This window comes from Talaromyces stipitatus, genomic scaffold (assembly GCF_000003125.1).
Source record: "Talaromyces stipitatus ATCC 10500 scf_1105507295517 genomic scaffold, whole genome shotgun sequence".
In the NCBI taxonomy this organism is placed as follows: Eukaryota; Fungi; Ascomycota; class Eurotiomycetes; order Eurotiales; family Trichocomaceae; genus Talaromyces; species Talaromyces stipitatus.
In genome coordinates, this window is record NW_002990121.1 from 224,490 (window position 1) to 250,574 (window position 26,085).

The window sequence follows — 26,085 nt, forward strand, 5'->3', positions numbered from 1 at the left end:
CCAAGCTCGAATAGGAGCTCCCATGGGACGCACTAAGGAACAGGCAGCGGCTAATTTCATGGCTTTCCAATGTATCATTTCTAGCTCAGATATTGTAATCTTTTTAGATAGATCTAGGCTGGTAGATGGACGTGCAGGGGATAGCTATATTGGATTTCAAGCACACCATCAGTTCCTCTGCTCCTCACTCTTATATGGACATAGGAAAGAAGTCTTTGATGCTGAAGCAGAAGCTGCTCTAGCTGGTGCTCAAGTAGTAATAGCATACCCAACAGCTCAATTTACTACCAACTTATGGATCTGTCTTGACAACCTGGAAGTTGCCACACGCCTTCTATCTCCCTCTACAGGATTCTCTTAAGAAGTCTTTGAATCCTTTCGCACCCTTGTAGCCGCCTGGCCACTACGCGAAAGGCTTCCACACACTAAAAGTGGATCAATCTAAATCCGATGGGTCCCTGGACACACCAAAATCCCTGAGAATGAAGTGGCTGATCTTGCTGCTAAGGAAGGAGCTGCCTCTATCCCCCTCTCTTCATATAAGTCCTCATACGCCTCGCTAAAGAGATATACCAAGACTTAATCTCTTTCTACTGCTCAGACACAGTGGCAGACTGTAGCACCACAGACATACTAAAATCTAGAAATAACTACATCTTCTAAACGCCCTAGAGAGCTTTAACTCAACCAACTTAACCTTAGCCGTATCATAGCGGCTCATACTGGTTATGGAGACTCTGCGGACTACCATGAACACTTTAATCATGATGATACTTATCTTCTCTATTGATGTGGAGCAAGAAAAGTACTTCTATATTTCTTCTTCTGCTATATAGCTAAGAGATGAGCCCCTCGTCCTCCTGAACCCTCTTCTGAAGTTATCTCTTTTCTTTTAGGCACTGCGAAAGGAACACAAAAACTAGCCACATAGCTAGCAGAGACCCGTTTCTTTGAGAACATCTATCCTCGCTAACCTCTCCTTAGCACCTAGCTAAGCCAGTCCTACTTTCCCTTTATATCTCTCTTTCCTTTCTTTCCTCACTTCTTTCAAAACTCACTACTTAAGTACTATGGTGGTAGAATTATGGGTCATGGAGCGTAGGTGGATCATTGCAGCTGGCAAATACTTAAAACCCACCTAGAAGTGGACCTCCCTGTAAGACCATGGCAGCTATGGAAATGCGCCAAAGAGTCTCTTATTTGTATATAAATCCGATAGGACCTGAAGCCCGAGATTTACCCCTCGGCGGCCTATGTCCCAGTAGGGATCGGTGGGAAGCGTGCGAGTCACGAACCACGGCTGTTAAATACACACACACATGTCGGATTGGTCGGTTTATTCCAGGCCAATCCTGAAGAGTGTTTTACTAGGATCAAAGAAAAGAAGTGACTAGCAAGATTATATGTATTGAGTTCTGTGTCTGTCTTTCAAGTCTTTAAAGCCGGGTCCTTTATAGACACCTTTGGCGGGGTGACTTGTGAGCTATCAGGAGGGGTAAATATTGGGCTGAAATCTAGGTGCCCAGATATATGCCTAAAGGTGCCTTTTAGACCTGTAAGATTGAACAGTCGATCTTTCTGCCTCGTTTGAAAGCCGGATTATCTGACAACACACACACACACACACACACACACACACACACACACCAACCAGCGGTTCTACGAACCGTACACATTTCTGAATAGCCTCATGCTTGGCCGTCACAAGACTAGCCAAATGGCTTACGGAGACCCAATTCTTTGAGGACATCTACCCTCGACACCCCCCTCTTAGTACATAAGCCAAGAGACTTATAGCTACTTATGTCTTTTGTTTTCATTGTCTTTCCTTTTCTCTCTTTAAAACTGCATCGGTGTTGAACATGTTAGATTTGGTCACAGGGAATAGGCGGACCACTGCAGCTGGCAGCAACATTCACCCTCTACATGTAGAGGTTATCTATCTGACCACAGCAGCCATGTAAGTGCGCCAAAGAGTCACATCTTGTATATAATTCTTGACACCCAGGGCTTACCCCCTGGTGGCCTTTGTCCCACTAGGGAATGGGTAGGCAGTGATTAATCACGACCTACGGCCGTTAAACAATGACACACACACACACAATCTATTAACGCCCGGCGGCCAAGCCGAAAGGGCAACTATCACTAATCTACTAATACATGTCCCAATATATATGCTGTGTCTCCTTAGAGCCCATACATGATCACTTTTAATATATGTCATCTCATCTGTCAGTATCGTAGCGGATGCTCGTGGGTTAGTAATTTTGTTAGTAGCTGGCTTGAAGGCGCTTCTTCAAGTGTTCAACATCCTATCTTCGGCAGTTGAAGCGCGTCTACCGTGTCTGTCACGAGGTGGTTGGTGTGAGTTGGATCGGGAGGAGTGGTTGATTTGTGTTCGTCTACATAGTTAAGTGGCGTCGAGGCTTGTACCGCTTCGAAGCTTGGGGTCCAGTTCTGATTATCTGAAGGTGATTTTTCTCCTAGGAAGAAGGATATGTTGCCTCGGTAGGTGTTCGTACATTGCAGCATTTCTGTCCGGTATGCCGTCCACTTCTGACATCGAAAGAGGAAGTGCTCTACGGTTTCTCTTGCTTGTCCACATGCACACTGATCTGTCTGCGCTACGTTGATTCGATAGAGATACCCATTTAATCTTGCCATGCCAGTCCGGAGTTGCGCTAGCACGCTCGCTTCTTTCCATGATAATCGATCATATAGCTGTTGGGTGTGTTTGCCCAGGAGCGCCGCATCCACTCTTTTAACGTGTTTGCCCACTTTCTCGGGCAAGCCTTTGCTAATAACTTTTTGGGATCGTGCGATATTGAGAGTTGTTGATTTCATTCGGGTTTTAGCTTTCTATACCGGGGCGGTTTCCTCTGGATCGCTCCACCAAATCCTACCATCTCGTTCCGTGCCGAACTGCTTACCGCGATCTGCATCGATCCACCCTCTTCAGTGTGCGTTTCTGGAGTTTCACTAATATCGGTCTGCACGCGCAGAGATGGGTAGTTTAATCTTTGTCAACGAACATTACGGAGCGCGGCGGTTGACAAGGTGCACCTGGTAGCAGGTAAGGCTGATCAAGCGTCTCTGGCAAGCACCTTCCTGTCAAGAGGAGGGTGTTAAATGGACAGAATAGCTATCCATTGAGGGTCCCCATATTATACCTACTAAGACAGTTTATATAAAAAAAATGTTGCCATACATTTCTGGAATAGTGCTAGAATTATTGAGGGAAAAGTGACTCTCTACATTAGACTACACAGGTAAAGAGGATTGTAGCAGCTGAACCACCGCGTCGTGGTCTCCCTCTGCCGCCCATGACAGTGGTGTCCGACCGATATTATCCCTCGACTCAAGATCGACGTCATCCCTCTCAATTAGAAGCTGAACCACCTCCTGATAGCCTTCTGCTGCTGCTCTTGACAGCGGTGTACGACCGTTATTATCCTTCGAATCAGCCTCAACTTCGTCCCGCTCGGCTAGGAGCTGAACTACCGCCTCATGGCCTTGCCCTGCCGCTATTGATAGTGGTGTTAGACCATAAACATCTTTTGGATCAGTGTCGATATCATCTCTCTCGACTAGCAGCCGAACTATTGCCTCATAGCCTCCCTCTGCCGCCCATGATAATGGTGTTCGACCAATATTATCTTTCGAGTCGGCGTTGACGTCGTCCCTCTCGACTAGCAACCGAACTACCGCCTCTTTACCGCGCTCTGCAGCCCTCGATAGCGGTGTCTGACCATATTTATCCTTCGAGTCGACGTCGACATCGTCCCTCTGGACCAGAAGCCGAACTATTGCCTCACAGCCCATTGCTGCGGCCCACGACAGCGGCGTTTGATCGTCATTGTCCTTCGAGTCGGCCTCGACATCATCCTTCTCGACCAGCAGTTGAACTATCGCCTTGTAGCCTTCTGCTGCGGCCCACGACAGCGGTGTCCGACCGTCATTGTCATTTAAATCGGCCTCGATATGATCTTTTTTAAGTAATAGTTGAACCACCGCCTCATGCCCTTGCGCTGCTGCTAATGATAGTGGTGTCCGACCATAATTGTCCTTTGAATTAGCGTCGACGTTATCCTTCTCAACCAGCAGCCGAACTATGGCCACGTAGCCCTCTGCTGCCGCCCGTCGCAGCGGCATCTGACTATCAGAGTCCTTCAAGTCCATCTCCACCTTACCGGTATCGAGCAGCTGTTTGACAACCTCCTCGTCTCCATTCCCTACAGCTAACAATAGCGGTGTCTGACCGAAGCTATCCTTCGAATTAACATCCACCTTGCCGCTATCGAGTAGCTGCTTGACTACCGCCTTATATCCTTTCTCCGTGGCCAGCCATAGCGGTGTCCGACCGAAGCCGTCCCTTGAATTCACATCAACCTTACCAGTATCAAGTAGAAGTTTCACAACTGTCTCATAGCCGTAACTCGCAGCGGACCAGAGCGGTGTATAACCATAAGTTGATTCTTTTGCATCCACATCCACCTTTCCAGTATTGAGTAGGTGCTTTACAACCGCGTCGTGTCCCCTATCCGCAGCTGACCATAGCGGTGTCTGACCGTAGCCAGAGTCTTTCGCCTCCACATCCACCTTTCCAGTATCAAGCAGATGTCTCACAATGGCCTCGTGCCCCTTATATGCAGCTAACCACAGTGGTGTCCGACCGTGCTCAGAGTCCCTCGAGTCAACATCCACCTTGCCAGTATCAAGCAACTGCTTTACAATTGTCTCGTATCCATTCTCCGCAGCTAACCATAATGGTGCCCGACCGTGCTCAGAGTCCTTCATGTTCACGTCCACCTTGCCAGTATCAAGCAGCTGCTTTACAATTGTCTCGTATCCATTCTCCGCAGCTAACCATAATGGTGCCCGACCGTGCTCAGAGTCCTTCATGTTCACGTCCACTTTTCTAGTATCAAGCAGCTGTTTCACAATCATTTTCCTGCCTTTCTCCGCAGCTAACCACAGTGGTGTCCGACCGTGCTCAGTGTCCTTCGAATCCGCGTCCACCTTGCCAGAATCAAGCAGCTGTTTCACGGCAGCCTCGTCGCTATGCCACGCAGCCCACCACAGCGGCGTCCGATTATAGTCAGAGTCCCTTGAATCCACATCCACCTTTCCAGTATCAAGCAGCTGCTTCAAGACCGCCTTCTTGCCGTACGCCGCAGCCAACCACAGGGGCGTTCGACCGTACTTATCCTTTGAGTCTGTATCCACCTTGCCAGAATCGAGCAACTGCATTACGACGGCATTATGACCGTTCGCCGCAGCCCATGACAGCGGAGTCCGACCGTCCTCATCCTTCGAGTCCACATCCACCTTTCTAGTATCGAGCAGCAGCTTCACGGTCGCCTCATTGCCGTACCCTGCGGCTCGCGAAAGGGGTGTCCGACCGTACTTATCCTTTGAGTCTACATCCACTTTGCCAGAATCGAGCAACTGCTTTATGACGGCATTATGGCCGTTCTCGGCAGCCCATGATAGCGGAGTCCGGCTATACTCAGAATCCATCGAGTCTATATCTGCCTTCTCGGTATCAAGTAATTGCTTCAGGACCGCCTCATGTCCCCTTTCCGCAGCTCGTGACAATGGCGTCCGACCGTCCTTATCCTTCGAGTCCACGTGTACATTACTAGTATTGAGCAGCTGCTTCACAATTGCCTCATCTCCGTTATCCGCAGCCCACGATAGCGGTGTCCGACCGTACTGATCCCTTAAGTCCACATCTACCTTACCAGAATCAAGTAGTTGTTTCACGACTGCCTTATATCCCTTCTCCACAGCTCGAGACAGCGGTGTCTGACCATATCTATCCTTCAAGTCTATATCCACTTTATCAGTTTCAAGTAACTGCTTTACGACCTCCTCATCTCCATTCCCCGCCGCCCATGAAAGTGGTGTCCGACCGTACTCAGCGTCCTTTGAGTTTATGTCCACCTTGTTGGTATTGAGAAGCTGCTTCACGACCGTCTTATTCCCCTTCTCCGCGGCCCATGACAGCGGCGTCCGGTCCCTCGAATCCACAGAGTCTGGATGAACGTTCTCCTTGGCTAGAAGTAACTTGACTACTCCTTCATGCCCATTTTCTGCGGCCCATGACAGCGGCGTCCGGCCCCTCGAATCCGCAGAGTCTGGATGAACCCCCTCCTTGGCTAGCAGTAGCTTGACTACTCCCTCGTGCCCATATCTTGCGGCAAATGATAGCGGGGTCTGGCCGTAATAATCAGTAAAGCCGTGATCATCCCAGTATCTGTCAGGCTGCTTGTAGTCCGGATTCACACCCTCCTTGGCAAGCAACAGCTTGACTACCGCCTCATGTCCGTTACTGGCGGCTAACGACAGGGGTGTCAGCCACAATCCGTAGTAACCGTCGTCTTTGGAGTCGGGGTCGATTTCCTCCTCGGCGAGAAGCAGCTTAACTACCGCCTCGTGCCCGTTCCTTGCGGCTAACAACAGTGGCGTCTGCTTCCCCGTGTAGTCGGACACCGTACCTCGAGAGTTCGGGTCGACGACCTCCTTAGCGAGCAGTAACTTGACGACTCCGCCGTACCCATTCTGCGCAGCCCATGACAGCGGCGTCCGGCCACCATTGTCCTTAGAGTCTGGTTTGACGTCCTCATTATCGAGTAGCAGCCGAATCACCGCCTCGTAGCCCCCCTCTGCCGCCAATGACAGAGGCGTCCGACCATCTCCGTTCTTCGAGTCGGCTCCAATGTTGCTGTCCTTATGCTCGCTTACCAAAAGCCTCTCTGTCAAGTGAAGCAGTCCATACCATGCTGTGAGGTGTAGCCCACTTGTCCGATTTAGGTTGCGTTTCCTATTACCCATATATTTGTTGTTTAGCGTCAAAGCACCTTCGAAAGCACAGCCAACCAATGCATCATCGCAAAGGAAAGCCAGCGCTAAGCGTACAGTTCTACTTTGGACTGGCCGTATATGCTCGCTCCAGTAACGCACTACGTAGTCGAAGAAAGGATTCCTTACGAGCCTCTGTTTGAAAACTTCATCATCTGCACATATACCACTTCGGAACGTATCGAAGGACAAATACGTTAGGCAGGTTATCGCTATCTCTTCCTGAGCGTCCGGGTGCCACTTCAAGAGTTCGCGCTCAAAATATTCTTGTGTCGTGTAGTGGACGAGGCGAATGATACTGCTCTTCTCATCTATCATAACGAGGCCTGCACAGACTGAAATAATGTCTTCCACGTCATCAATATTGTCATTGTTTAGAGCTCTATGTCCCGGTTCAATGGCTAGGGCGTGGCACAGCTCTTTCGTCGTGAGTGGTCTCTGTGTCAAAGTTATCCAGGATATAGCACGCCTTGCAAGAGAGCGATCTCCGGGCAGCTGACCATCTATTCGTGCGATTGCATCGTCGTACGATTCATCAAGCGCTGCCGACCCTTTCGAGAGATTGTTCAATGTAGATAATACTTTGTGCTTGGTTCTTTTGTCAAGAAACGAGTCGACGTGTAGACGCGCGAGGAGGAACCTAGTAAGGTCAACAATATGTCTCGCATGTACAAATAAGTAGAGAACACCAACATTCCGTCAACACTTTCAACGATTTTATCCTCTACAGCACGCTTGAGTTCATCGTCGAGTCGAATACATTTTGGCAGACGTGGTATATGCCCTGCAACGAACTTTCTCACATCCTCTTCGCTGGCACGCACCTGTAGCGTCAGATTTGATTGGAATATCTCGGTTATTTCGGTGATGAATCGAGACGTGAATAGAAGGCGTACGTCCGTTGTCAGTTGCAGTTCACGCAGTTTGTCAATGAGTTGGCCTCGCGCATTATCTTTGTCCGTACACTCATCCAACGCATCTACGACAATATATACTGTAGTATAATCGGAACAGACCGACCGAAGAGCTTGAAATATCTCTTTGAGAGATGGCCCAGTCCCTCCCTTTGAGTGGTAGTCGTATATCTTCCTTACTGGAGCGGCGATATCCGGCTTGTTCTGTACCAGCTGCTTCAAAAGAGCGCGAAATAGGGCTTGCGCGCTCTGTTCGGATTTCGCCTTGTAATTGCAGAATAAGAACGAAACTCCGATGCTGTCACTTCGTGTCGTCCTAGAGAGGTGATCAATGGTTATCGCTGCCATCATTGTCTTGCCCGCGCCTGGCATGCCAGGACAGAACAAAGTCTTCCGTGGTCCTTGAGCCCAGGAGGCAAATTTGGGATCCTCAAGGAACCATAATCCGGTCCCTTCTTCCCTGCGGGCAATGATGTCGGACTGCTGAGCTGGAAAGTTCGTTGAGGATATCCAGTCAAGGATTTTTTCACGAAGTTTTTCTTGCTGGTCTTGTTTCACAGTCTCAAGAGTCTCCTTCGCAGTGCTGTTGATTTCTGCAATACGCTTGTCCATTCTCTGATTAGTTGCGAAATTGATTGCGATGACTAGTCGTTGCTCCTCATCAAATAGCTTGGCAAGCTTGTCAAACGATCCCTTAATCTCCTCATCTTTTCCTAGGAAAATCACAGCTGCATACTTTTTCCATCGGCCAATTTTGATTGCCTTCTCAGAACGGGCAAGGATTTCAAGCAGACATCCTAAAATCTGGACGACCTTTGTCCCTAGATGAGAGCCAGTACCTTCTTTGCAGTACTCATCCAAGCGAACTGTGAAATCACCAAGCTTGTCGAAAAGTTGATCGATCCAGTCGTACGCCTCTGATACTCCATCGGCGGCTTTCACAACGAAGAGTACGGCACCGAAAATAGTAGAAGCAGGTGCAAAAGGCGACAGTGAAAGGGCACTGGACGCAACATCCGAAAGCAGTGTAAAAGGTCTGATAGCATTTTTGAGTCTGCGTGTAAGTGTGCCATGTTTTGCTCTGAAGCTGTTGAACTTGCTGTGGTCTTTCTCGAGCTGTTTTTCGAGGCCCTCGGGACTTGTTAGTTGCCCCAGCAGAGTTTGCTCAGAGGGCGTTCGGTTGGTGGACTCGATGTATTTCTCTATGGCTGTTTCCCATAGGTCGATGAAGTCTTGGTTGACGGACATGTGTAACTGGTGTATTTAGCCGTCTTTAGCTGAGATAGTGTCTTTGGAAGGCAAACATGAGGACGGTTACTCTGTTGGAAAGTAGACTAAATGGAGTTGCTAACTGGCGTCGACGAGACGTTCAAGTAGCGACAATAAAGAGGGGTAGACACGTCAACCAGGATACCCCGCGTGACCTGGAGTCAACACTCGGAGCACTCAGCAAGGAATTCCCGATCACCAATAGCTTACGACAAAAATCACAGAAAGCACATATTTTTGCTTGAAATAAATAACTAGGAACCGAATTTTGCGGTTATCGAGATGTTATTTCTGGGGAGGGCTTAGCACGGCAAGCCTGATAAGGAGACTACCAACTCCAGAAACATCGAAACATTATATTGAGGTCAAAATATGGTATTAGCTAGCTTCAGCTTGAAATTATTTTGTTGTGTATGTGTGTACCTGGACACTCTTTGCCATAAAGGATCAAGAAGCATAGGGGTTGACAGATATTACATACTTATTGACAGCCTTGGTCCCTATAAGCAGTAAGGTGCCAAAACTGGAAACTGAAGTAACAAATCTTTGAAACGATTTAATTCTTTTTGCAGTCATTCGATAACAGTCGTTGATCCCGTTTGGGTCTAATACGTCCTCACATATCTCGATAACTAGGCCGGAACGGAAGTTGCGCTTTCCCGAGAGACTTTTCGAAATTTAGACATTTTTCTCAGCCGCCTTGATCCAACAACTTGTCAAAACATTGTATCATCAACAAATCTAACATGTCAAATCCTCCAACGCTAGTCTTTATACCTGGCGCCTGGAATAAGCCAAGATGCTACGACAAGGTCATCAAGCTCCTTCAAGATGAGCACCAATTGAAATGCGTGTCAATAGCCCTACCTACGACATCCGGAGACCCACAAGCCACTTTCAAAGATGATCTAGACGTTGCTCGTGAAGCCATCGCGAGCGAAACAACTCAAGGGCGCAATGTGGTTGTCGTTGCGCACTCGTACGGCGGCATGGTTGGGAATAGCGCCATCAAGGGGTTTGCCAGCCCTAACCAAACGCAGACCTCCAGCCGAAGAGGCCGAATACTGGGTTTCCCAACTCACTACCCAGGGTCTCAAAGCTCTCTTTGAAGGACGTGAATATACCTATGCCGGTTGGCAAGACGTGCCGACTTGGTATATCGGCACCGTTGAGGACCACGGACTGCCGGTGTTGGCGCAACGGATAATCGTGGGCATGGCGAGGGAGATGGGTGGGAGCGTGGAGCATAGAGAGTTGCCGACGAGTCATTCGCCATTTTTGAGTCAGCCAGAGGCCACGGTAAAGATTATGTTGGATGCTGCAAAGAAACAGCTTCCACACGATATACAGTGGACGTACAGTAATGATTTGGAAGTGATTACTATGGACCACCAGGACGGGAGTTACCTACCGCAAGGTGGATGGTTAAATCCACCTCCCGTCAGAGGCGCACAGCCGTTGCTCTTAATTCCATGTCTTGGGAGAGATTGCGACGACGCGATATTCTCGAATAATCATATTCCATCAGTACAGGGCGCTCGGAATTAGTTTCGCCATAATTCGAGTGGAATACTCACGCGTGTGATTTTGCGGAATGAACGTGTGACACCACAATCGATTGTAGAATGACTACGTTGAGAAAGTCAAATCACAACACTGGAAAGAGTTCCTTGACAAAGCGAGACATCTCTGGAAAGCGGCGTCATACATGAAACCGCGGGAGTCCTATGGCAGTATTCCACCACTGAAAGACGGAACAAACGAGGTAGTAGATAATGAATGCAAAGCTAAAATGTTCATGGAGGCATTCTTCCCCAAGATGGCAGCACCAGGAGCCATGGAAAACCCAGAACCAAATGAAGAAATTCGATGGGATCCAATCACAAAGGAAGAAGTCTATGGAGCCCTACAGCGCATGAAAGCCAGGAAGGCTCCAGGAGAAGACGAAATCCCAACGATGGTATGGAAGCAAATTTGGCCGTACCTCAGCGAAGAGATCTTCCAGATCTTCACAGCATCAATTAACCTCGGATATTACCCACGACAATGGAAGAGAGCGAGAATCGTGGTCCTCCGGAAGCCGAACAAACCGGACTATGCCATCCCGGGAGCGTACCAACCGATCTCGCTCCTGAACACGCTCGGCAAGGTCCTAGAAGCAGTTGTCGCAAAACGCCTTTCTTACTACGCAGAGACCTATAGTCTATTACCGAACACTCAATTCGGTGGTAGACCAGGACGAAACACGGAACAGGCGCTTCTAATATTGTCTAACGCGATCGACAAGGCATGGATCCGGTCTAAAGTAGTGACGCTAGTTGCGTTCGATCTCAAAGGAGCCTTCAATGGGGTCAACGGAAGTGTCATCGACGGGCAACTCAAAGCAAAAGGGATTCCGTCTATCCTCCGGAGCTGGGTCATCAGCTTCATAGAAGAGAGGACCACTAGCATTACGTTCGATAATTTCAAATCCACCAGACTACCCCTGGAGAATGCTGGTCTCGCCCAAGGATCTCCACCATCGCCGATACTGTTCATCTTTTTCAACGCTGTTTTAGTAAATCAGCCGGTCAACCACAAAGGTGGTTCGTCAGCATTTATCGACGACTATTTCCGATGGGTCGTGGGACCATCCGCAGAGGAGAATCTTCGAAAACTGCAGGAAGACGACATTCCACGGATCGAACAATGGGCCAACCAAACAGGCTCATGCTTCGCGGCAGAGAAAACAGAACTGATCCATCTAACCCAGAGAAAGTCTGAGCTAAGTAAAGGACAGCTGATCATACAAGGCACCACCATCAAGCCGAGCACCACCGCCAAGCTGCTCAGCGTAGTATTCGACAATGAACTGCGATGGAAACTGCATGTCCAACAGGTGTTAAAGAGAGCCACAAAAGTCAGCACGGCACTGAGCGGTCTACGATACCTGCGTCCAGGCCAAATGCGACAGCTATATCAAGCCTGCGTCACCCCCATTGTAGACTATGCATCCACAGTCTGGCACTGCCCCACGAAAGACAAGATGCATCTCAGGGCCCTCAACACAGTCCAGAGATCAGCGCTCATACAGATCCTGTCAGTCTTTAAGTCAGTGGCGACCACCACTATGGAAGTTGAGCTGTTCACACTACCGACCCGACTTCGTCTCCGCCAGAGAGCGCAGATAACCATTGTCAACTTACTCACGCTCCCGTGGGATCATCCGATACAAGGAGTACTATCGAGGGCAAGAAGGCGACGGGATAACCCTGGCAATGGCAGTGCCCCGCGATTTCCCCTTGCCGAATCCATGAAAACGATGGGCCTTAAACAATTCAGCGGATTAGAGACTATCAATCCCAAACCAACAGCCCAGTGGAAATTACGGGCGTTTAAGGAAATTGACATCAACCCAGACCGAGAAAAAGCACGAAAGAACGCCGCAGCCCTCCTCACGAACCCTCACCGAGTGGTCTACTCCGACGCCTCGGGACATGACAACCACCTGGGGGCAGCGGCAGTGGTCTTAGACCGCAACCAGAATATAGTTGCGTCTCGCAAAACGGCCATAGGCTCAATGGCACACTGGTCTATCCACATAGCTGAGTTAATTGGCGTTTATGACGCAATCAGTCTGGCGCTCAAAATCTTCCACCAAAACAGACAGTCCACCAGACCCGGAACGGGTCAAATAATGGTTAGCCCTAACCCTAACCCTAAGGTATTGGAGGCGGATTACCCTCAAACAAAAATGACATCCGGCTTGGGGATGTGATTGTCAGCAAGCCAGATGGGCAGTATGGCGGAGTTGTGCAGTATGACCTGGGAAAGTGGACGGCAGATGGCTTCGAGAGAACAGGATCATTAAATGCACCACCTGAAAGATTACTGGCCGTGCTTAACTTGATGCCTGGTCATGGTCGCCAATTCGCAGAACCACCGTCACGGCTATATCCAGACGAAGGGCTTGATCAGTTATTTGAGCCTGATGGGCAGCAACTAGTGAACCGACAGCCAGGTAGACGGAGGGAGGGACCGTATGTCTTTTACGGGACAATTGCCTCTGGGAACAGTGTTATCAAGGATGCTGACACCAGGGACAAGCTAAGAGTCCAACATGGCGTGCTCTGTTGTGAGATGGAAGCAGCTGGCCTAATGAACAGCAGCTTCCCATGTCTTGTGATACGCGGAATTTCCGACTATGCTGATTCCCATAAGAATGATCGCTGGCAAGAGTATGCGGCAGCTACATCGGCGCGTTACGCGAAAGACTTTCTCAGCCAAATTCCAGAGGAAGTGGCGCAAGAGTTGGCTCCGATAAGAGTGCGGGAAGACAGAGAACTATTTCTTCAAACAGTGGCTTCCACTCATGGCCAGAATCGAACTAGTCGAGTGCGATGACTGTTTATCAGGGAGGCCGTGCTTGGTTCGGACATATCTCGCATGGAGTCTCCGCTGCCTACTAAGACTGAATCCGTGCTAAATGATTGTTTACATAATCTTACTAGATTGTCTCGGCTTTATGTAGCCTCAGACTGCACGATGTCGGCGACTGGATTTCAAAGCCACTGTCTTACGTGACAAATCCTTGTATTCCAATCTATTCCTATGCTATTCTACCAAGTTCTTGCTCGCCCAGACTATCGTCCGTTCTAGGAATGAGTAAACGAAGCGGAAGGTTGGCCGCTTGAATTGGAGCAGGGATAAGCGCTATCGTTTTCATGATCATCCTTTCATTGAAAGCTATATCAACCTCCAGTGTAACAAAATAGCGGGGATCCTGGGAGAAGAAGGGTCCTAAGCCTCGTAGAAGGCACATCATAGGTCATTTAGGTGACGCGGCTTGCATGGAGTGTTCTATTTCGTTAATAGCTTAGCTGCAGAATATTCCTACTACTTCCGACCGCCCACCTTCTCGACGACGAGACTGCTGTACAACCTCCAGTAGACATGCTTCATGTTTGCACATGTTCCAGCGAGAAGTCTAATCCCCTATGGAAAACACCATGCGGAGAGAGGCCTAGAACCTGATCAATGTCTCCGCATCATCGGGCTGTAACGTGGTTCCAACCAAGAGCAGTTCGGTATTTCAGCGGGATCCCTGACGATCCAGGCCGGCGTTTTGGAGCTGCCTCTTCCGGTTGTCTCGACACGTATTCTCAAATTTTGAGATGCGCAGTGATGCTTTCTCATGTGTTTACGCAGTTCAGCTGCGACCGCGAAGTCTTTGCCGCAGTACACGCAAATCTTCATACACTGGACAATCGTGAGTTCGGCGTTGTGTGCTGGCCAGTCGCTATAGATTTCTTGATGTTCCGGACAATGGCAGCCTTTATAAATCCTCCCCAGTGCTGTACGAGTATCCGTCGCCAAAGAAGTTATTGGGGATGGTTCGACCTCAGCCGTGTCATAGATCCATCCATTGCCATTGTCGCCGAGCATATTGTTTAGCCAGTCGTCTGTTTCCTGTAGTGTCAGTAGTCCTTCCGTTTCGTCCATCTGGTTTGTGGATGGCTGAGGGTGGTCTCTGCCAGACCCCCCAATGGCGTTCTGTGAGCCTGGTTGCTGTAGTATGGGAGATTCTTGTCGTGTCGCTGGAGTCTGCCGGTTCTCCTCGGCCGGCGGAGCAACGGGGGGTTGGACCATGGGTTCGTCCTCTGGCACCTGGGGTGTTGGTGATGTGCTTGTTTGTGGTGCTGCTTGCGTTATGGCCTGATCGGTTGGTTGCTCAGGACGGGGTGTTTGTTCAACGTGTACAGGGGTGCTGGCTTCTTGTATCGGCCGCATTGTTTCCGCTAATCTCTGGGTGATGGTGCGAGTCGCATCGGGCGCTGTCTGAGTACGAATCATTGGTGTTGCATTGGTGTTGTGTTTTCCACGTGTGCTTTGTCTTGTAGCTTTCTCCTTTGGAGGTACATGCCAGTAGATGCTCCGGGCCTGTTTGGCTCGTTCTACCGTGCCATCTCCTTCTTCCTCGCTGGGCAGACGTTGCTCCATGCAGTGTGAGCATCTTTACATACTGCGCATTGGGCAGTGAACCCTTCGGTTCCCTTCTGCTTGCAGTGCCTGGTCTCATGTTGCCCCGCGCAATAGCCGCAAGTTTGGGATGCGTTGCATTGAGTGCCGATGTGGCCGTAATTGCAGCAGCGGAAGCACTGTTTCACTCGGCAAGCACGATCATAGAGCTGGCATTGGTGTACCTGGCCCTCCCATACCATTCCTGCATAGATGATAGTGTTGGCCATCTCCGGGTCCTTGAATTCAACCACTATGGAGGATGCCTGTTTGGGAGTGGCTTCCTTGGTGAGCCATCCAACATATGTGATCTCTGCAGACGGGATCACTGTGTAGTTGTCCGCGAGCATCTGTTGGATGGTTGCTGTCTGGTCTTTCGTGTTGATGGAGTTTGTGGAGATGCCGTGAACAATAACTCCATAAGTTGGCATAATAAGTTCTGCCCGTTCTCCAAGGCCCTTCAACCAACCCTGGTTCTCCTTGAGCTGTGTGGCTTCTGCTGTAGTACTGGTGAAGATCTGTATTTCGCCGCTCTTGAGCTGATATGCTGCAACTATTTTGATTGAATTGGTCGGTGAGTTATCACGGACAGAGTTCTGTACTTGTTGCTTGGTCCAGGCAGCTGATTGCGTCCGATGGCGCTGGGCGATACCGTGATCCTTGAGCTTAACTGTGAGTGCTCGGTCTGTGTATGTTGTTATTGTGTGAGAAGTCCTAGAAGTGTCTGCGCCATGTTGGGTTGGAGGTGGTGCGGGTGGAGAGCCTTTGGCTTGTGCAGCTACTTGCGCCCACGATATCGCGGCAGTTTGCCTTCCACTGAAGTTGGATGCGACGAGTGGAGTAGTGCTCAATCCCACCGAGTTCTTAATGATCTTGACGTCTTTCTGGATGGTCTGGGTGCACTTGGCTGCGTCCTGAACCTGCTGGAGGATATCGCTCATCGACGGCTGTCGGAGGACCTTGCCAATGAGTGCAATGGTTGATGTCAAATAGTGTTGCACTGTGTTCCATGGTACTTGGTTCTGCCGTCCTCTATTCACTGCTTGCAATTGAGTGCATGCTTCCTTGAGGTATGTGGTGTGCTCGTTGATGTGTTCGGGTCCAATGTTTACCTGTGGCCACTTAGGCGCCATATTGCAGATAGACGCGTTTTTTACGCGTTATCTGTAATAAATGCCTATGTGAAAACAGATTTACTGTGAATATTGTAAAATTTTACGCGTTTTCAAAAATTCGTTCTGAGCTGTGGGTGGTGTTTTTCGATATCCCTCTGGGCTGTTCCTCTGGGCTATTCCACTGGGCTGTTCGTCTGGGACTGTTCGTCTGGGATGTTCGTGCGATGTTCCTGGGATGTTCTCCTAGGATATTCTCCTAGGATGTTCAGCCGTTGGTCTCTCTTGACACTGTTTCCTTAGTTTCGAAAGAAAGTAGTCTAAGGTCTGTATCAGAAGAGCCTATTATGCTAGGAAGGATAGGATTCAACTTATGTGATTTGCCGGCTCGTTGCAGATGGGATGACTTGCCGATAGGGTTTCTTTACAAGCCTGATATGTCTAGGCATGAGATTAGTTCTGACCTCAAGATTGCAGGAAGCTTTGGGACTGAGCATACGGTAATTCAGGTTGTGAGGCACTGCTAATCACAGGGTCTCGGCGTTTTAATCATGTCCACACTGATTCCCAGTGAAGGGTGACTTAAACTTGAAGTCCGTAGGGAGGTTTGTAGAATTTACTTTGAAGATGAAAATACAAGAAATAAGATAATTTGAGAGAGGGAATCACCCCTTCTTATATCCATCCTTCGCCTTCCATATTCAATCTAAACAAGATATTTAGAGCGAGAGGTCCTCATCAGCTTCCATCAATATAGCGTGAGTGTGATTAGCAATTTGAGTATGTATGCATCTTAAGCTCTTTGGCAAAGTAAGTCTTTCCGCTGCACTTTGTGCTTCCAGACTGGAGTACTGGTTAGCAGCGTTGAGTCCACCATAGAATAGCAACAGCGCCGATATCTAATGCGGTTTAGCTCTTCACATCTGAGCTAGTTAGTTATAATTTTTTTTCTGAGTCATCCAGTCCCATCTTGTCCCTCTTATGTCACATTAAGTCTTGGTTTACTTACTATCCAGTCCCATTTTTGTCTTACTTGGTTTCAATGCCTCACATTGGCCCATAATGGCTGTCTTGGTCTCGAGCAGTCAGTATGCATTAGTCGACCGAAGAAACCTGTCACCCCTTTCAAAACGACGACAGGATTGGTCGATACAATTAAATGCTATGCGGTGTTCTTCGAAAATAGAATACAACCTTTAATAGCGCGTATCTGATGTGTGATAAACGGATTTTGGCCTGGTCTAGACACATCAAGTCATGGTATTCCTTGATCAGCAACAAGTCTTCTGTGTTGGTCATCAGGAGAGATCATAGCAGTGGCTGCATTACATCTCAAGTTTCGTTGAAGCGATGTATGCGCATAAAAAATTCCAGTCGCAAACATATAAGGACGGTGCCTTTCCTGACTTCTTTCCCGCTTCATCCTTTATCTTCTTAAGCTGCATCATTATAGCAATGTGTTCAGTATTATAACCTCTCGATTCCGGCCCAAACTGTCGACATGGCTCCCAGTTCATTCCAACCAAATGTACCTGCCCAGCGGCCACGCCCCCTGACAGTCCAAAGCGGGAGCTGCCCTCGAAAGACATGAAGAGAGACAATGAACTGATCGTTAATGTGATCCGAGGGCTACTTGCCGATATGAAAAGGGATACTTCTCTGGCTGGAACCTCCCAGCCAAACGGCTCCTTTAGGGACAAATTGGAACGACTTCTAGAGTCCACCGAAGATGAATCATCATCTGGCACAGTCGCTGAACCTTTGAAGCTGCATCATCCCGAACTGAGACTGTCTCCTGATGTCCCGCATGATAATAGCTCGGAGCCTATCACGGTCAACCAGCTCATAGGATTGTTGGAGGCCGCGTTGGAACCAAAGGGATCGCGGGACCTCTCTGCAACAGAACGTGCCGGTGCAGAGCACGGCGGTGACATTACATCACATGGTCAGTGTTCACCTACTCATGATGTTCCCAAACGCTGACCGATGCCGGCAGATTTGCCCCTAGTAGTCTCAGGTGAAGCCAAAAATCATCCCCCTGGTATCCAGCGTCTATGAAGACTCTTCTCGCAGCTTGCGCAGACCGGACAGTCTTCCTCCTCCATTGAACCCGAATATCGCCGAGACATCACGGTAGAAACGTTGGACAGCTGTAGGAATCTCCAAGCTTCGGACGCCGTGACGGAAATCGACGACTCTCCACAAGAAGTGTATCGTTTCTCCTGGACAGGGCTCGACCCTAGATCTGTGGTTACAGCGCCGCCTAATAGTCCACACGTAGCCCCTTCGAATTGCATCACTAAAGAAGAGCTGAAATGGTTGTTTGCGGAAGTACTGGGAGTTAAAAGCGCACAACCTACCTCGGATGGCAAGGATTCTAGCAGCAACGAGAAGCCCGAAGACAATGATAGAGCGAGAATTCGTGCCTCAAAGGCGGAGTACAAGACTGTCAACGAAGTGGGCCTTCTACACTGCGCCATGGTTACATTCAGTATGCTCATAGATCCACTGATTCAGGATCCATCACTATCCCCTTTAGCTACAATGTGAAGGTCCAGTGTTTGAGGCTATACTAGTACTATGGAACCTAATTCTCAATCTTTGCGCAGTCCCAGTTGGATCTCTCTACCAATAAGAAAAATCCCGCAACTAGAACTACATCGCCGGTAACTGCTGATCGAAATGGCTTCCACTGCTGCTAGGTATAATAGGGTGGTCAACCATCCCGATTGGGCTGAACCGCGCGATATATTAATTTGGAATAATCTAGATCGGTCTCCTTCCTATTCAAGGAATTACCCAGCCTGTCCGTGCAGATTCGGTGACAGACCCTAGGGAAGCTAGTCTTACAAGTTGGATTTGTTTCTTTCCTATTATGGCGTTTACAATATTGATTCAAGCCTTTCCCAGGTTGCCTATATAAATCCCAGCGAGGCCACCAGAGAACACAGCAAAATCTTAAAATCTTATTATCATAAGTAACCAGTCTCTTCCGTTATTCAGCTCTCTTATGCAACTCCAGCTATGGCAGACATCTCCCTTGATAATATGGTCATGTACCAGTATCGTGAGCCTATAAAGCTGTCTAAGTTACCAGCGACCCCTCACGGGATGTCTTCATTTCAATCGCACATGATTTCCTCTATATCTCACCCTCTCACTACTTGCCCCTACACATCAAGGAAAACAATAGTTGCTCACCGAGCAAGGAACGGACTTTTCTATCAAAAAACCCAGTTGAAGAGGTGCTCGTCCCAAGTGCCGTCACTGGACATCATCTACCTATACTGATGTACCGATTGAATTCAGTCCCGAAGTTTAGGAGACACCCCGTCTGAACGGGCGCCGTAAATCGTCCCTAATTCACGAAGGGAACACGGAGTAGTGAAGCAATCTATATTGAGGGGGCCGATGTGAATCATGTTTATCAATCATTTAGACCATTTTATGCGCATTCAGGTACTAGACCAAGATATCAAACGAGAATATGATAGTAGATTGTCTCTCCTATCTAGCTACTGCTTCTACACCCTCTGCAACAGTCTGCGATAACCAACCCTCCGCATCCATCCCATCAACGACAATAACCTTCCTCTTAAACGGGCACCTGCCATCTCCACTTCTCACGACCACATCATCCCACCTACCCCAATGATCAGGCATTTTCAAATGCGTCCCCGCGATAATATAAGTCTGACCCTTTGCCTCCATCGCCGACTCGAACTGGACATCAACGGTGGTAACATGATGCCTCAGAAGTTTTGGCGTATTGTTTTCGGTGATCTTGCCGATTTCAAGTGGCGAGAGTTCGCGGCCGTCAGGTAAAAGGATAGTGGCATTGGGTTCAAAGAGGACTGCTATTTCGTTTTGTTGGTCAGGGATTCCCCGGGCAAAAGAGGCGTAGCGGTTTATTAGGGAGAGGATGTGGGTGCGTGCTATGGCTTCTTCGGAAAGATGCATGCCGATTGAGGAAGAGCCGGTTGGGAGAGGGTTTTTATTTGACATTTTTTTAACACTGTCGATGATGAGAGTGATGATTTGATAAGCCTTAAGTTAGATGCTACCTAATTAGGTAATCTGGTTGATTGCCTCGATACATCTTGATAAGAGTTGGAGGAGCTACCTAGGTGATATTAATCATTTCAATAACTGAAAATCTCAGTGTAATTCAAAGCGGTTATATGGAGGGGTCTTATTCCTTTTCTAAGAGTTCGAACTCGCTCGAAATTTTGAACTGGTAGCGTACAATCACTCCGCAGCTCTTAGCTTGATCTAGCGGCATAATCTGGTCTGGATGATCCTATGTTTCGTCCTTATTCCTTTACTATCACGAATTGGTAGGGCTCGGCTACTTACTTTTGGGATATGTTAACTAGATTAATTAGTTCGATGATACTATACAAGGAGTGACTAAAGTTAATAAGAAATTAGCTTTCGGCGCTAGGCTTTTCCAATCAACCAGAGCTTCAATTTTATTGTCTCTTCGCCTGATCAAGAACATGATTCGTTATCCCTCCCTTTTCCCAGCTTGAGCGATCTTGCTGGATAGATTTATAACCCTAATCCTATCGATGATTATACAGCTATATTAGGGATGGATTGATGGAGAAGTGTTGGAAGCCTGGTGTTAGATAGATATCATTAGTGGAATCCGCTGAGAAGCCCAGGGCCTCCAATTCGCCAACTGGCTTACCAATTAGCAAGAACCACGTATTCAAACGAGGGGTTTGGATTCTTCAGTAAAGAGGACAATTCCCAATGTCAAAAAACGGGCGAGATTCAATGAATCAAGCATTGACACATACAATTTTGTTAGCACGCCGGTGTCACAAGCTCCTACAATTTTTATACAAATTCCAACAAGAAGTAAGGAAGCAGTTGAGCAAGGATTTCTCTTGAAGTTATTATCAGAAAGCATCGTCATCTTTCCTGTGATGTAGATAGGCCTCTCACCCGCGGGTCGGGTGCGCTCTAGGTCTGACCCTCGAGGGTGACCCTAGAGGGTCTCCGAGGGTCCACAAACAAGACAAACATGAGAAGCTTGTAAGTGGCGTAATTTATGCGGCTCGTAGCTGTATTTTTCCGTATTTCTCTTACAGGATTATTGTGGGAGAAGGGACAATAGAGTACTCATATAGATGCGGAAGTGTCTATTTAAAAGTCCTTTATTGTTAAAGTTACTATTCTATATTATAAATAAAGCTACGCATGACTAACTTCATACCCGTCCAAGAAGTTTTGAGCGTTTCCGAACTCTCCCTGACATCCGACATTGTGTATCAGGTAAAGGCACATCACTACCATCAGTTTCATCTTGCTCATCCTCTTCTGGCTGAGATATAATGCTTTTTCGCCTTTTTCCTAGTGCTCACTTATTAAGGGGTTGAATAGTTGGTTGGACATGATCCCCACCCTTTTCCTCAACCTCATCCTCATCCTCATCCTCATCCTCATCCTCATCCTCATCCTCAACCACATCCTCATCCTGATCCTCAGCCTCAGCCTCATCCTCAGCCTCATCCTTGTCACTGATTGGCTCAAACTCATCTGCTTGTGTATCCTTTTCCTCCTTTACTGCCTGGGGCTCTTCATAAGATAAGTACGCATTGATTAATACTCGCTGATCCTCTTCAATCTCAAATTTTAATGTACACATAAACATCATAATATCTTGAATGGTTTCAGACTTAAGAGAGCCTCGACGGTAGTGACAGACATCTCAAGTGGAGTTAAATAGCCGCTCTACACCTACTCCAGTCGCAGGTATCGAGAGCACATCCCATGCGAGACTTGCAAGTGCTAGAAATTCATATTGATTAGCAGAGCGTAAGCTCTGCTAGTTTACCGCGTTCACTCGGGAGTCCCCACTTTTTTCTGATTGGTCCATTGAAGTCCTATACGATTGGTTGAAAAAACTGTAGTAACGTGACTTCCCGTTTAGGCTGTGCTTTAGGGCTTTTTTCTAGGGTTAGCTCCTTACCTCACGACACGATAACTTCCTTCCCTCTATACATGCTCTTTCTCTTTATTAACCCCCCCCTTCCTCTCACCATCCTTCTCAAGTTCTCATCCTCACGCTTTCTAAATTTTATCAATTTCATCGATCGTTCGCTACTTTCATCTCGTTCGTCTCACTCTACTCCTGCTGTGGGCTTGAGATATCCTCACTCCGCCACTATGGCTAGAGATAGCACTCAGCGGTGCTCAATATGCCACCAAGAAAAGTCAATTAAATAATTTCAATCGGCAACTGGAAATCACATCTTGAAAACATGCTCACAATGCTGTACTCATCGTTCCTCCAAGAGAACGCGTATTAAGGCTGGAATCCATACTCCCAAGCCTCCTGAGAACCCCTCTATAATCCCACCTGTCGAAAAAGATCTTCCTCACTTTATATGTTATACTACTGCTTCTTCGTTACATCGTCTCCAGCCCACGGAGAGACCCTCTACGCATCAAATTCATCATCAATTTGAAGAGCATCAAATAGCATCTTCATCTCAAGAACTTCACGCCTCCCCTATTTATCATTATCGTGGAATTCATTCGCAAGATTCCCCCACTCATCAAGAAGCACGGCGTCAGCGAGAACGTGATCGACGCGCACATCGTGCTGCTAAACGTGCTGGCGAAGAAATGTCTCCCACTCAGGACTTGGAGATATATCTTGCTGATCCCCAAAAAGAACAGGATATCCTACCATCTGGTCAACTTTCATCATCTACTGATCCTCTTGCTGCTTTTGGTTCTGAAGTGTTCTCACCTGTTACTCAAAGTACATCTTTGCCACCATATCGAGGACACGGCGCTCGCCCTAGCTTTAGCTCTTCGTCTACGCCGCGCCGACCGCTCCTGTCAAACCACTTTGTATATACTGCGTGCCATAAACTGCGTCATCATGCCCGAAAAATCACTAACAATGTTGATATCTGCCAGTACTGTCAAAACCCAAGTATCCCACTTAAACAATAGTACAAATTTTGTGTTAGTGATAAACATGAAGTCCCAATCACTGCTTTCTTTGACTCTACACCCACTAAGCATAACATTTGTAACTCATGCCGTCCCCAGATGATGGCCCAGAGTGATACTGACCCTTCATTCCACCCAGATAGTGGCGTACCCTATTCATAGAATTTATCCATGGCTTCTACTTAGCCATGATTCCCCAGTCATCCTACTATCCCCTATACAGAACCGCAACAGGCTTTAACTTTACTTCAATCTGATCCTCCATATACCCCCAGTGATCTAAATTGCCTTCCAAATCCCGCCCTCGCCGAAAGTGATATGATCTTGGTTAAAAGATTTCATACTACTCTTGAACAACATACCACGGAACTCTGTCACCGCTGTGAGGAAAAGTGGTTTAATATGAGACTTAATGCACATGGTATTTGTGACCACTATGTGCGTGTTGATAGTGGAAAACACATATATCTGTTCTCCGCTATCAACAATATGCATCCTGGAGATCTGCCTGACCTTCCCGAGCTTTCACAAACAGAAGAGATGCTGATTGCCCGTGTCCATGTTTGTGTTGAAATCCATCGTGTACGTGGTCAGCAATATAAGTATAGCGGCCATGTTGTGGATTTCCTTAGAGATACAGCCTATGTTTACAATACCCTTTCTCTTCTTCTACGTCATCTAGAGGTGATTCTACTAGAACCTGCTAATACCCCTGATGACGCCAGATTACGACGTTAATTTATTCACAATTTTCGTGTTTGCTGGGAAAACGTTGTTAGATGGCTTGCTTTTCTTCGCTTGAACCATCCCGGCTATCACGACATCGAGATTTCACAGGAAGCCATCCATACTCTTCCTCAAGACAGTGATGTGTCTGATCAGGTTGTCAATGAAAGGATTGAGCCTGTTAAGATTAATCCTGATAATAATACCAAAGGAGTCGAGTTGCCTGAGCGCAGTGCAGTGCCAGATATTTTAGCCCAGGAAGATGAGCTAACTTCTATTTGTGAACAACTACAGCCAGAATCTCGCCATGCTTATATTGAAGTTCCTCCATTTTGGTCTACACTACTCATGGAATTCAACCGCACGCAGCCATTACTCCATGGGCATTTCCTACACTATTCCCTCGTGGCGAAGCGGAGTTTACCTCTCCTCGCCAACGCACCGTACCCTTTGAGGACTACATCAAACATCTGATGAAGTTCCATGACGGGCGATTTGCCAGACATCCTCGATTTAGATATGTTGTTTTTAACATATTGATGCGCCAACAAGCCAATTCCAAGGCTGGATTCTTCGTTAAGCAGCGGACTATCAGAGGTCAAGAAGTTACTGCAGATGATCTTCGCAGTGCCTTTGCAGACAAATCGAGGGAGGGGGATGCACTCATTAGTTCTATTATACAGCGTTCCAGTACACTTCGTGGTACACGGCCTTTCTGGACAAATAAAAATCAACAATTGAAAGCCATGGTTAAGAATATTAGTCCTGCTCATCTCTTTCTCACCTTATCTGCTGCAGACCTTCATTGGAATGACCTTATGCTTCATTTGCCTCGCTATGAAGAGTAGAAATATGGTACCGCGAGTGAACAGATCCAGATATTGCGTGAGAACTTATGTGACAATCCACATATTGTTGCAAATTGGTTTCATATTCGTTTTAGTTCCTTCCAGAAAGAAGTTTTGGATAAGAAGTTCAATGTCGTTGATTTTTGGTTTAGATATAAGTGGCAGGGGCGAGGCTCCGTGCATGTACATGGTCTTTATTGGATTGATAGTGCTTCGCAGTCGGAAACCGATCGACTATCTGAGCAGCTATGTCAATTATTTATTGAATTTTGGGGCAGGCATATATCTGCAATGAATCCTCAGCCCGGTACGCAGGTTAATATGGGAAATGAGCGGTCTCCCTTGCAAATTCCTTTTGTTAATCAACAGAATATAGTTTCTTATCTTTCTCAGATTGCTAATAGTGTATAGCGTCATTCATGTTCTACAACATATTATCTCTAGAAGGAGAAGAATTCAAATAATATCTTATGTCGTTTTCATTTTCCACATGCACTACGTAACACTGGCTGCCTTGAACCTGTTCCTGGCCATGCCTACCTTCAATTCCATCCACCACGCAATGATCCCATAATTAATGCGTGGAATCGGTGCATTTTGATGTCCTGGCTAGCAAATATCAACATTGCTTCGTGTACTAGGACTGAGGCGCTTTTACAATATATTGCGAAATATGTGTCCAAAGCAGAGACAAAGTCTGATTCATACAAAGATATGATGAAGAGTCTGCTACCAACATTGAACCAGAAGAATCCTTTTCTATCAATTGTCATGAAAATGATAAATCGTCTGATTGGGGAACATGATTGGTCGGCTCAGGAAGTCCTCCATCTACTGCTCAATATTCCTCTCCAGATTGCCAGTCGTGTATGTCTTACAGTCGATTGCTAGTAAGAAGATCTTCATTCTACTACCTTTATTCGCATTGATCAGGATGCAGGGGATGATGGTGAAGCTGTCCAGAGAGGACTTTCAGTCTATGAGAAATATAAACGTCGACCTCTACTTTTTGAAGATATCACTTATTTACACTTCCTCCAGCGCTTTGATTTCAGAAAAGTCAATAACCCATATGAACGTCAACATGTTCTAGATAGGGTTCTCAATTACTTCCCCATATACAACGCAGAAAGACAGCAAGATGATTACGCTCATATTAAGCTGATGTTGCATCATCCATTCCGACAGATTACCAATATATTAACATTGAACGGTAATACATTTGACTCTTTTATTACTGCATACACATACTGCCAGGAGGCTTGTATTCATGAGAACAATTATTATGGCGAGGTTCTCTCTCAACCTCCAGAATCAACATACGAAGACGCTGAATTTCAAGATGATCAGGATATACCTTAGTCATGGGAAGCACTCGCT

At 47.4% G+C, this 26,085-nt stretch overlaps 8 protein-coding genes across 8 annotated transcripts, besides 5 other annotated features; 3 read left to right on the forward strand and 5 right to left on the reverse strand.

Annotated features, from left to right (window-relative positions):
• Nucleotides 1-733: part of a mobile genetic element that runs on past the window's edge.
• Nucleotides 734-1,609: 876 nt separating this feature from the next.
• Nucleotides 1,610-1,647: a microsatellite.
• A 657-nt stretch (nucleotides 1,648-2,304) lies between these two features.
• TSTA_000960 (uncharacterized protein) lies at nucleotides 2,305-2,985 on the reverse strand (the record flags this gene model as incomplete). Its single annotated transcript, XM_002487633.1, has 1 exon — nucleotides 2,305-2,985. Exon 1 carries the CDS (start codon nucleotides 2,842-2,844, stop codon nucleotides 2,305-2,307), a length of 540 nt encoding a protein of 179 aa, XP_002487678.1. The 5' UTR covers nucleotides 2,845-2,985.
• A 229-nt stretch (nucleotides 2,986-3,214) lies between these two features.
• On the reverse strand, nucleotides 3,215-9,026 carry TSTA_000970 (ankyrin repeat-containing protein, putative; the record flags this gene model as incomplete). Its single annotated transcript, XM_002487634.1, has 2 exons — nucleotides 3,215-7,504; nucleotides 7,558-9,026. 2 exons carry the CDS (start codon nucleotides 9,024-9,026, stop codon nucleotides 3,262-3,264), a joined length of 5,712 nt encoding a protein of 1,903 aa, XP_002487679.1. The 3' UTR covers nucleotides 3,215-3,261.
• Nucleotides 9,027-9,793: 767 nt separating this feature from the next.
• On the forward strand, nucleotides 9,794-13,742 carry TSTA_000980 (endonuclease/reverse transcriptase, putative; the record flags this gene model as incomplete). Its single annotated transcript, XM_002487635.1, has 4 exons — nucleotides 9,794-10,062; nucleotides 10,088-10,487; nucleotides 10,672-12,661; nucleotides 12,751-13,742. The coding sequence occupies 4 exons, from the start codon at nucleotides 9,794-9,796 to the stop codon at nucleotides 13,428-13,430; spliced, it is 3,339 nt and encodes a 1,112-aa protein (XP_002487680.1). The 3' UTR covers nucleotides 13,431-13,742.
• Nucleotides 10,681-12,675: a mobile genetic element.
• Nucleotides 13,743-14,060: 318 nt separating the features above from the next.
• Nucleotides 14,061-16,177, reverse strand: TSTA_000990 (uncharacterized protein; the record flags this gene model as incomplete). The annotated part of the gene is made up of 2 exons (XM_002487636.1): nucleotides 14,061-15,020; nucleotides 15,050-16,177. The coding sequence occupies 2 exons, from the start codon at nucleotides 16,175-16,177 to the stop codon at nucleotides 14,061-14,063; spliced, it is 2,088 nt and encodes a 695-aa protein (XP_002487681.1).
• A 1,165-nt stretch (nucleotides 16,178-17,342) lies between these two features.
• Nucleotides 17,343-18,706, forward strand: TSTA_001000 (uncharacterized protein; the record flags this gene model as incomplete). The annotated part of the gene is made up of 2 exons (XM_002487637.1): nucleotides 17,343-18,105; nucleotides 18,217-18,706. The coding sequence occupies exons 1-2, from the start codon at nucleotides 17,744-17,746 to the stop codon at nucleotides 18,704-18,706; spliced, it is 852 nt and encodes a 283-aa protein (XP_002487682.1). The 5' UTR covers nucleotides 17,343-17,743.
• Nucleotides 18,707-19,663: 957 nt separating this feature from the next.
• Nucleotides 19,664-20,161, reverse strand: TSTA_001010 (uncharacterized protein; the record flags this gene model as incomplete). Its single annotated transcript, XM_002487638.1, has 2 exons — nucleotides 19,664-19,799; nucleotides 19,881-20,161. 2 exons carry the CDS (start codon nucleotides 20,159-20,161, stop codon nucleotides 19,664-19,666), a joined length of 417 nt encoding a protein of 138 aa, XP_002487683.1.
• A 1,197-nt stretch (nucleotides 20,162-21,358) lies between these two features.
• On the reverse strand, nucleotides 21,359-21,818 carry TSTA_001020 (uncharacterized protein; the record flags this gene model as incomplete). Its single annotated transcript, XM_002487639.1, has 2 exons — nucleotides 21,359-21,488; nucleotides 21,529-21,818. 2 exons carry the CDS (start codon nucleotides 21,816-21,818, stop codon nucleotides 21,359-21,361), a joined length of 420 nt encoding a protein of 139 aa, XP_002487684.1.
• Nucleotides 21,561-21,678: a sequence feature (C-rich).
• Nucleotides 21,714-21,974: a mobile genetic element.
• Nucleotides 21,975-22,333: 359 nt separating this feature from the next.
• TSTA_001030 (uncharacterized protein) lies at nucleotides 22,334-26,067 on the forward strand (the record flags this gene model as incomplete). Its single annotated transcript, XM_002487640.1, has 9 exons — nucleotides 22,334-22,380; nucleotides 22,465-23,111; nucleotides 23,355-23,733; nucleotides 23,911-24,137; nucleotides 24,227-24,701; nucleotides 24,801-24,888; nucleotides 24,984-25,012; nucleotides 25,347-25,572; nucleotides 25,639-26,067. 9 exons carry the CDS (start codon nucleotides 22,334-22,336, stop codon nucleotides 26,065-26,067), a joined length of 2,547 nt encoding a protein of 848 aa, XP_002487685.1.
• Between the last annotated feature and the right edge of the window lie 18 nt (nucleotides 26,068-26,085).